The sequence below is a fragment of the Globicephala melas genome, chromosome 1, assembly GCF_963455315.2.
Source record: "Globicephala melas chromosome 1, mGloMel1.2, whole genome shotgun sequence".
Taxonomy (NCBI): Eukaryota; Metazoa; Chordata; class Mammalia; order Artiodactyla; family Delphinidae; genus Globicephala; species Globicephala melas.
The window spans coordinates 167,007,410-167,015,822 of NC_083314.1; the positions used below are offsets into that span (position 1 = coordinate 167,007,410).

At 54.1% G+C, this 8,413-nt stretch overlaps 1 protein-coding gene across 1 annotated transcript; it reads left to right on the forward strand.

Annotated features, from left to right (window-relative positions):
• The first annotated feature begins 200 nt into the window (after positions 1-200).
• Positions 201-7,478, forward strand: KDF1 (keratinocyte differentiation factor 1). The gene is made up of 4 exons (XM_030873220.3): positions 201-246; positions 5,146-6,216; positions 6,712-6,786; positions 7,343-7,478. Exons 2-4 carry the CDS (start codon positions 5,178-5,180, stop codon positions 7,423-7,425), a joined length of 1,197 nt encoding a protein of 398 aa, XP_030729080.1. The 5' UTR covers positions 201-246; positions 5,146-5,177; the 3' UTR covers positions 7,426-7,478.
• The last annotated feature ends 935 nt before the right edge of the window (positions 7,479-8,413 follow it).

The following is an 8,413-nucleotide window of genomic DNA, read 5'->3' on the forward strand; positions in this document are numbered from 1 at the left end:
GACTAGGCCGAGCGCTGCTCTCGCAGTCCGCGGACGGAGGGCCAGAGGCCGGCCGCAGTGCCCGCCCAGCTCCCAGGGCGGGGCCTCGGCCCAGGTGCGCGGCGGAGGCGCTTCGCGGAGGCAGGAAGTGTGTCCTCAGCGGCGACCCGTGCAGCGCTCCCGCGAGACGCTCACCTGCGCCCCAGGTGAGCGGCGAGGGGGGCGGGGGGAGGGGCCGAGCTGGAGGCGGCTCACCTGGCGGGACAGGTAAGCCCCGCGCGGGCCCGAGGGGGCGCGAACCAAGGCGGCACCGGTGTGGAGAGACCCCCGAGGCTACGCCCGAGCGTGCGAGGATCCCGGGGCCCGTTCCATCGGTGCCACCCTCCCACTTCCGGGGTGCGCGGGCAGGGCCCGGCCAGGGAGCGGCCTGAGCGGGCGCCTGGGCTGGGCGGGCAAACTGGGGTGAGGGGGCCGTGTTCGCCCTTACGGCTGCGCTGGCTTGGGGTGGGAGCCGTGCTTGCCGGGGAGGCGGGGGCGGGAGGGGAGAGGGGGCCGTGCACACCCTGAGGAACAGTGTCGAGAGGCTGGGTCCGCCCGCGGGAGGAGGGCCCCTGCATCTGGAGAAGCTGGTGCTTGCCCCGAGGGCATTGCTGCTGTAGGGGCTATGCTAGTCCGAGCGGCAGTGCCTGGGTCTGCTTCTCCCTTGCCCCCGGGACTCGGTGCCCGCGGATGCGGGAGTCCCGGGCTGAGCCTTTGGGGCAGGAGATCAAGGGTGCACGGATGCCAGGCACGAGAGCCGACGGCTGTTTCGTGAGCAGGGCTGGGGTGCCCCTCTCGGCCGGGTGTGCAAGACTCGAGTGGGTGGGACACAGGCTGGTGCGACCGGTCCTGACCTGAGCACCTTCGGAAGAAGGGGATGGGACGGAGACAGACCTCGGAGTGTGTGTGTTCTCAGGGACTAAGGGGGAGTGGGAGAGCATCAATTAGAAGTTTGGGGAGGGTGTGCCTGGGGCCTGGGAGCTTCTGACCCTGAGGAGGATCCCTGCAGTGCCTTGGGGTGCCCAGTGACCCAGCCCCTCCCAGATGCCAGGCACAGCTCTAAGGCCCCTGAGCAGTAATATCTCATTTAAACCTCAGGGTGGCCCCTGAAGATACTCCTCACTCCCCTTGTTAAAGACAAGAAAACTGAGGCCAGGAGTCTTACCCCAGGCCACAACAGGAGCCCCTGCTAAACCAAGAGACTGGTGTTCCTAGGATTTTGGAGGTGGGGGCAGCAGCAGTGAGGGGGAGATAGAGCCAGGACAAAATGGGTTGAGATTGACTTTAGGAGGGTTTAGGGCCTAGAAAGGAGGGGAAAACTGAAGCCAAGCACTGTCCTTACCCCAGGTCTTCTCCCCCTTTCCTCCATCCCACCCCGCCCCACCCCCTCCTCGAGATGTGTGGCACAGAGCAAAGTACAGGGGCTCCAGAGTCTGGTGGACCACAGTACAAATCCAGCTCCATTCCTTTCCAGCTAGGAGTCTCTGGGCAAGTCACTTCACCTCTCTGAGCTTCAGATTCCTGACCTGTAAAGTGGAGATATAATACTTACCGAGCAATTGTGAGTGTTAAATAAAGCAAAAGTCCTCTTGGGCTGGAGCCTATTTCTGGCCCATTTGCTGCTGCTTCCTCAGCATTTAGTACAGTGCTGAGCACATGGTAGGTGCTCAGAAAATATTTGTTGGATGAATTTAATGAATGGTAGCGACTGCTAAAACCTTGGAGGTAGAGGAGGAGACAGTAACCAAGACCATGAACAATAACCTCTTGTTGTTCTTACAAACCCCAGGTACCCCAGAGCTCAGTGTGGTTCAGACAGTGTAGATGTGCCCACCCTCCTGATCCAAGGGCTGAGCCTGGAAGACTCAGGGCTCTCCCTATGCAGGCCCTCCTTGGGCACAGGCTCACCCATGGAGCTGGCAGCTGACCACTTTGCCCCCTTCCTCCCAAATAATAGATGGGATGGGGTAGTGGATAAGAGTCTGGGCCAGGCCACTTGCATTCAAACAGCTGTGTGGCTTTGGACAACTTAGTTAACCTCTCTGTGCCTCTGTATAACAACAATAACAATAATACCTACAAATAGGGTTGTGAGAATTAATTAGCTGAATGCATTTAAAGCACTGAGAATAATGTAAGCTTTCAATAATTAACTCTTTCACTAGAAGGCAAACTCCTGAGGTTAGGGAATTTTGTCTGTTTTACCACTTTATCCACGGAATTTAGAAGTGTCTGGCATACAGCAGGCTCTCAGTAAATATTCATTAAATGAGTGAATGAATAAATCCATACCCACCCCAACATTGCTCAAACCCAGACAAAGGTTTTTAACCGCTTGCCTCTCTGGATTGTGAGGGACTTTCAAGTCACCTATTACAATTTCAGTTTGCACACCTTTGGAGGGGGACTTCACCTTACTCTCGCCAGACTGCTGCTCCCCCCACTCTGGTCAGCCTGGAGCCTACGTCCTTTCTCTTTCTACCTAATGGTCCTGGTTCCACCCAGAGGTCACACAGAATGTATCAGTCTCCTGAAGTACTTACTGTACCAACCCTGTTCCAGACACTGATGCCGAAAGGAATCAGACACAGTCCCTGCCCCTCGGGGTCATATAGGCTTATCTTCAAACAATTGGTTCAAAGCCAACTCAGCTGACCAAGAGCCCAGCAGAATGCTGTGGGGAGAGGGGCTCCCATCTGACTTGAGGTTCTGGAGTGTCCTTGGAGAAGGACCAAGCGGGGCTGGGGGAATGGGTTGAAGAGTTGCAGGAATAGTTAAAGAATTCCTGTATCCTCCTTATCCGCATTCACCATGGCTAACATTCCCTCCTTTTCTCTGTCTACACACATATACCTTCTGTTTTGGGGGGAACCCTTTGAGGTTAGGTTGCAGGCATCATGCTTCTTTACCCCAAAATGCTTCAGTATATGTTGCCTAAGAATAAGAACATTGTCTTATTTAACATTGAATTTAACATTGGAAATTTAACATTGACGTAATACTATTAAATAATATACAGTCTATTTTTAAATTTTACCAATTATCCAATTTCTCCTTGTGATCCAGGATTCAATTTAGGATCACACAGTCCATTTAGAGTCATGTGCCTTAACTTGGGCTTGTCTGATGTTTCTTCATGATTACATTCAGGTTACACATTTTTGGCAGGACTACTCCATAAGCGATGCTGTGTCCATTTTAGTGCATAGTATCAGGAGACACATCATGTCAGTTTGTCCCATTATTAATAACGTTAACTTTGATCATTTGATAAGTAGTGTCTGCCAAGTTTCTCCAGATTTGTGTTTTGTTGTTGTTGTTTTAAATTGTCCCTGGCTGCCATAAGTAGAAGGGAGTAGAGGTGGCCAGAATGGGGGCCTTGACAGTATGTGGGTGAGAGATGGTGGTAGGCAAGTTTAGGGGGGTAGCATTGATTTGCCCAAAGCACATTGCCTATTAGAGCCAGAACTGGGACTAGGATACAGATATCCTGATGCCCAGTCCCAGGTTCCTTTCACATCACCAGCTCTAGGACACTAGTGCCATTAAATCAGGGATAAATAAAAAGTTAAGAGATTAATGTCTCAGAAAATCCAGGCTAAGGATAGTAACTCCCCAGCACACTCCTACCTGTGATCAAGGACCCTCCCAAGTACATCACTACGTAATGTTCCCGCAGGCAGAGTTGTTTACTCCCATGATGCCCCATATATCCTATGTGTTCCAGCTCATGAGCTTTTAAGCATCTGTTTTCCCTACAAAACCATGTGTGAATCACAGGAACAGCGCCTATAGTTCATTCATTTTTGGTTCTTCTGTACCTAACACAGGGCCAGGTTCAGTGAAATCTTAGCTCTGAGCTTGCTAGCAACCAAGTCGAAAAGGGAAAGAAGATGTATTTTGAGGCTTGGCTTTCTCGTCTAGTCAAAGGAAGCAAAACAGTGCTTGATGTTAAATGTTGATAGGAGAGCAAATCTGAGCCATACGGAAACATTGACCGGGGACCTGTTGATTCCCATGTCTGATTTGAAAGAGGAGGGGAAGAAAGGGAAGGTGGTAATGATCAGGTTCTGTAGCAAGTCCATGGAAAGGCATTTGTTGAGCAGCCTCAGAGGCTCTGTGCTGCTGGGCTTACCAACAGTGGGAAGAAACTCAGGGAGACCGTTGCCCAGAAAGTGAGATCCCAGGAGACTTTTCTTTTTATATGGTAAAATATGCATAAAATTTACCATTTTAATTTTTTTAAGTAATTTTAACGTTATAGTCCTGTGACGTTAAACACATTCACACTGTTGTATAACCATCACCACCATGCATCTCTAGAACTTTTTCATCTTCCCAAACTGAAACTCTACCCGTTACATACTAACTTTCCATTCTCCCCCATCTCCAGCAACTACCATTCTACTTTCTGTCTCTGTGAATTTGACTGTTCTAGATATTTCATATAAGTGGGACCAAACAATATTTGTCCTTTGGTGTCAGGCTTATTTCATGTAGCGTAACGTCTCAAGGTTTATCAATGTTATAGCGTGTATCAGAATTTCATTCCTTTTTAGGGCTGAATAATATTCCATTGTGTGTATAGACCACATTTTGTTTATTCATTCATCCATCAATGAACATTTGGGTTGTTTCCACCTCTGCCTATTGTGAATAATGCTGCCGTGAACATTGGTGTACCAATATCTGTTTGAGTGCCTGTTTTCAATCATTTTGAGTATATACGCAGAAGTGATATTGCTGGATCAGATGGTAATTTTATGTTTAACTTTTCGAGGAAACTCCACACTGTTTTCCACAGCAGCCATACCACTCTATATTCCCACCAGCAATGCACAAGTGTTCCAACTTCTCCGTATCTTTTCCAATGGCTGTCATTTCTGTTTTTAATAGTAACCATCCCAACGGGTGTGAAGTCCCAGGAGATTCTGATACATAGTTAGACCACAGAGAGAGCTTCCTCTCTGGGGAGCAAGGGGATACTAGATAGGGCTCGTGGGCATACTTGGGCCCATCCACATCACAGAGCTCTCAGAAACCAGAAGTCTGAAGCTCCTCAGGTCATAGCGCAGGAGCTCGCCGCTGACCTCTGATCCTGACTCCTTCCTGGCCTCTCCCCCACAGGTGCCTGGCTACGGCAAACCATGCGGTGAGCCATGCCTCGCCCTGGACACCCCCGCCCATCATCTGGGCCCCCACGCTTGGGACCCTGGGAGCGGCCAACGGAGCTATGCCTGGAGACATATGACGAGCCATCCTGGGCCCCACCGAGCCGCCGCACCCGTAGGCCAGACCCCAAGGACCCCGGCCACCATGGACCCGAGAGCCTTACCTTCATCTCTGGCTCTGCTGAGCAGGCTGCTGAGCCCCCAGCCTGCTGCCTGCTCTGGCGACCCTGGGTGTGGGACTGGTGCCGGGCTGCCTTCTGCTTCCGCCGCTGCCGGGATTGCCTCCAGCGCTGTGGAGCCTGTGTGCGGGGCTGCAGCCCCTGCTTGCCCGCTGGGGACTCCCCTGAAGGGGCTGCTGAAGCCAGCTGGGTCAAGGAGCACAACGGAGTGCCCCCCAGCCCTGACCGTGCCCCTCCCAGCCGGCGGGACGGCCATCGGCTCAAGTCGGCCATGGGGAGCAGCTTCAGCTACCCTGATGTCAAGCTCAAAGGCATTCCTGTGTATCCCTACCGCAGCACCACCTCCCCAGCCCTGGACGCGGACTCCTGCTGCAAGGAGCCACTGGCCGACCCCCCACCCACGCGGCACAGCCTGCCCAGCACCCTTGCCAGCAGTCCCCGAGGCTCTGAGGAGTACTACTCCTTCCACGAGTCGGACCTGGACCTGCCCGAGATAGGCAGTGGCTCCATGTCCAGCCGAGAGATCGATGTGCTCATCTTCAAGAAGCTGACAGAGCTGTTCAGCGTACACCAGATCGACGAGCTGGCCAAGTGCACCTCAGACACTGTGTTCCTGGAGAAGACCAGTAAGATATCGGACCTTATCAGCAGCATCACCCAGGACTACCACCTGGATGAGCAGGACGCTGAGGGCCGCCTGGTACGCGGCATCATTCGCATCAGTACCCGAAAGAGCCGTGCCCGCCCGCAGACCACAGAGGGGCGCTCAACCAGGGTGGCTGCCTCTGCTGCCCCTGCCCCTGACAGTGGCCATGAGACCATGGTGGGCTCAGGGCTCAGCCAGGATGGTAGGTGGGGCCCCACAGGGCTGAGGGGCAGAGTAGAGGAGGCTCTGGACAGGGAGGGTTGCACTGGGGTCTTTGGCCACTGTGGGTCCCCCCTCAGCCGGTCCCAGCTCTTCCTCCTCCTTTTTCTCCACTCTTCTACATCCCCTAACAGGTTCTTTGTCCCCTGCCGCCACCTGCCAGAGTAGCTTTCAGGCCCAACCAGCTAGCCTAGTTAAAAGGACCCAGGAACCCATGCGAATTTGGACCTCTGACCTGGCCTGGCCTAACCAAAACCCCTATCCACCCACTCATCCCTGCACAGACAGACCAACAGACACACACACACACATTCTCTCTCTCTCTCTCTCTCTCTCTCTGCGTCTTTGTTTTAAACATCGTTTCCCTAGCCCAGCCCAGGGGTGAATGGCCGCTCTCTCAATGGGCTGGGGGCAGAAGTGGGGAATAGGGTTGAAAGGATGTGATAATGACCACTGCCCCTTCATGTTCCCTCCCTAGAACTCACAGTGCAGATCTCCCAGGAGACGACCGCAGATGCCATCGCCAGGAAGCTGAGGCCTTATGGAGCCCCAGGTTTGGTCCTGACATGAAAGTGTGGAGAGGAGAGGGGACTGCCCTAGCAGCCCCCCACCTGTCCCTCTCCCAGCTTCCTCCTGGGGTGGGTGAGGATGGGATCAGAAAGGGACGAGAAGCCTGAGCAGCCTTATACCCCATCCCAGTCCTGCAAACTGGCTTAAAGGTTCAGCTGGGAGAGATTCAGGGGGATACCCCTGAACCAGAGGGGAGGGGGGCAGGTGCCCAGAACCTGCATCTAAACCCAGGTCACTGGAGAGGAAAGTGGAGGGCGGGTGAGGGGGGCCATCCATTGGTGCTGAGAAGGCACCATGTGTGGTTTCTACTGCTATCCTCTTGGCTTTTACAAGCCCTGGGAGCAGGGTCATTACCCTTCAGAGAGCGAGACTGGGGTTCAGAGAGGTCAAGAAACTGAGTGGATCACCCAGCCAGGATCAGACCGACCCAGGCTCGAGTCCCCCTCTGCTCCTTCTCAACAGGTTTCTCCCTGCCTGAGGGACTTGCATGAGCCCCTCCCCATCTCTGAGCCTCTGTTTCCTGCTCCCTTTCCCCTCAGGATACCAAGCCAGCCACGACTCATCCTTCCAGGGCACCGACACAGACTCTTCAGGGGCACCCCTGCTCCAGGTCTACTGCTAACCCGCACTGGGCCCAGGGGCCGCAACCCCTTCTGAGAGAAGCACATCTACTGCATGAAGAGAGAGACCAGAACCCTCTTTGTGGGAGGGAGGCCATGAGCCCAGAAGCAGTGCCCACTCTGGCTCCTCCTGCCTTGGCTGACTGGTTCCTGGACCACATGCATTTCACTGGGCCACGGTGCCCACATCCCCCGGGTCCTCCACTGGCCTGACCCCTGCCTGGGCCTGTTCCTTCCTGCCCACAGTCTTCAGGAAGCCTAGGTCATGGAAAGCGAAGACTGAGGGGTTAATTTCTGGAACTGGATCCTGACTCTGCCCCCATAACATGCTCCCCCTGTAACATACACCCCATAACCAATCATGCAAACCTCCCCCTCCCCAGGACAGCTGGGAGGGAAGGTAACAGGTAAAAGAAGCTTGTCTTAAATGGATTGGGTTTGGGGGCAGGCAGGGCCTCGGGAATTCTGTGGGCAGCGCCCGATCCACGTTACGTCCTGTTGAGCAGTTAGGTTCTCGGCTGATGTTCTACCTGCTAACGTGACTATAGTACAAAACTTAATAGACATCTGTCTGCTCATCTTGACTGTGATACTGTCCTTTCCGTCCCATTTGCCTGACTGCTGCCCGGAGCAGGAGACAGCATAGAGCATCCAGCCTGGCTTAGTGTCGTGGGGTTGAGGTCAGAAGGCTAAACTGAGAGCAGTGATGCCCATCTCTCAGGCTCACGGTGAGTTCTAGGAGATAGAGCCAGTCACAGTGTCTGTGCCTGAGAAGGGTTGACCAAGTGGTTTCTGTCATTGTTGAGAGGTCCTTCTAGGCAGGCCTGCCTGGACTCCCTCTGTTGCCCCAATTCACTGCCTGTAGGCTGGCCTGCTTCTGGCCATCCCTGCAGTTTCCGCAAATCCCGGAGCACGTGTCAGCCCACCCCACCTCAGACCTGCTGCTCCCTCCACCTCCCCCTGGTGCGGGCAGCACTCAGGGTCACGGGT

What these genes read in the sequence shown, in the direction of transcription:
- KDF1 (XM_030873220.3), top strand. Translation starts at nt 5,178, where the DNA reads ATGCCTCGCCCTGGACACCCCCGCCCATCATCTGGGCCCCCACGCTTG. An exon ending in CTCAGGGCTCAGCCAGGATG is followed by an intron (nt 6,217 to 6,711) that starts GTAGGTGGGGCC and finishes TTCCCTCCCTAG; the next exon opens with AACTCACAGTGCAGATCTCC. An exon ending in GAGGCCTTATGGAGCCCCAG is followed by an intron (nt 6,787 to 7,342) that starts GTTTGGTCCTGA and finishes CTTTCCCCTCAG; the next exon opens with GATACCAAGCCAGCCACGAC.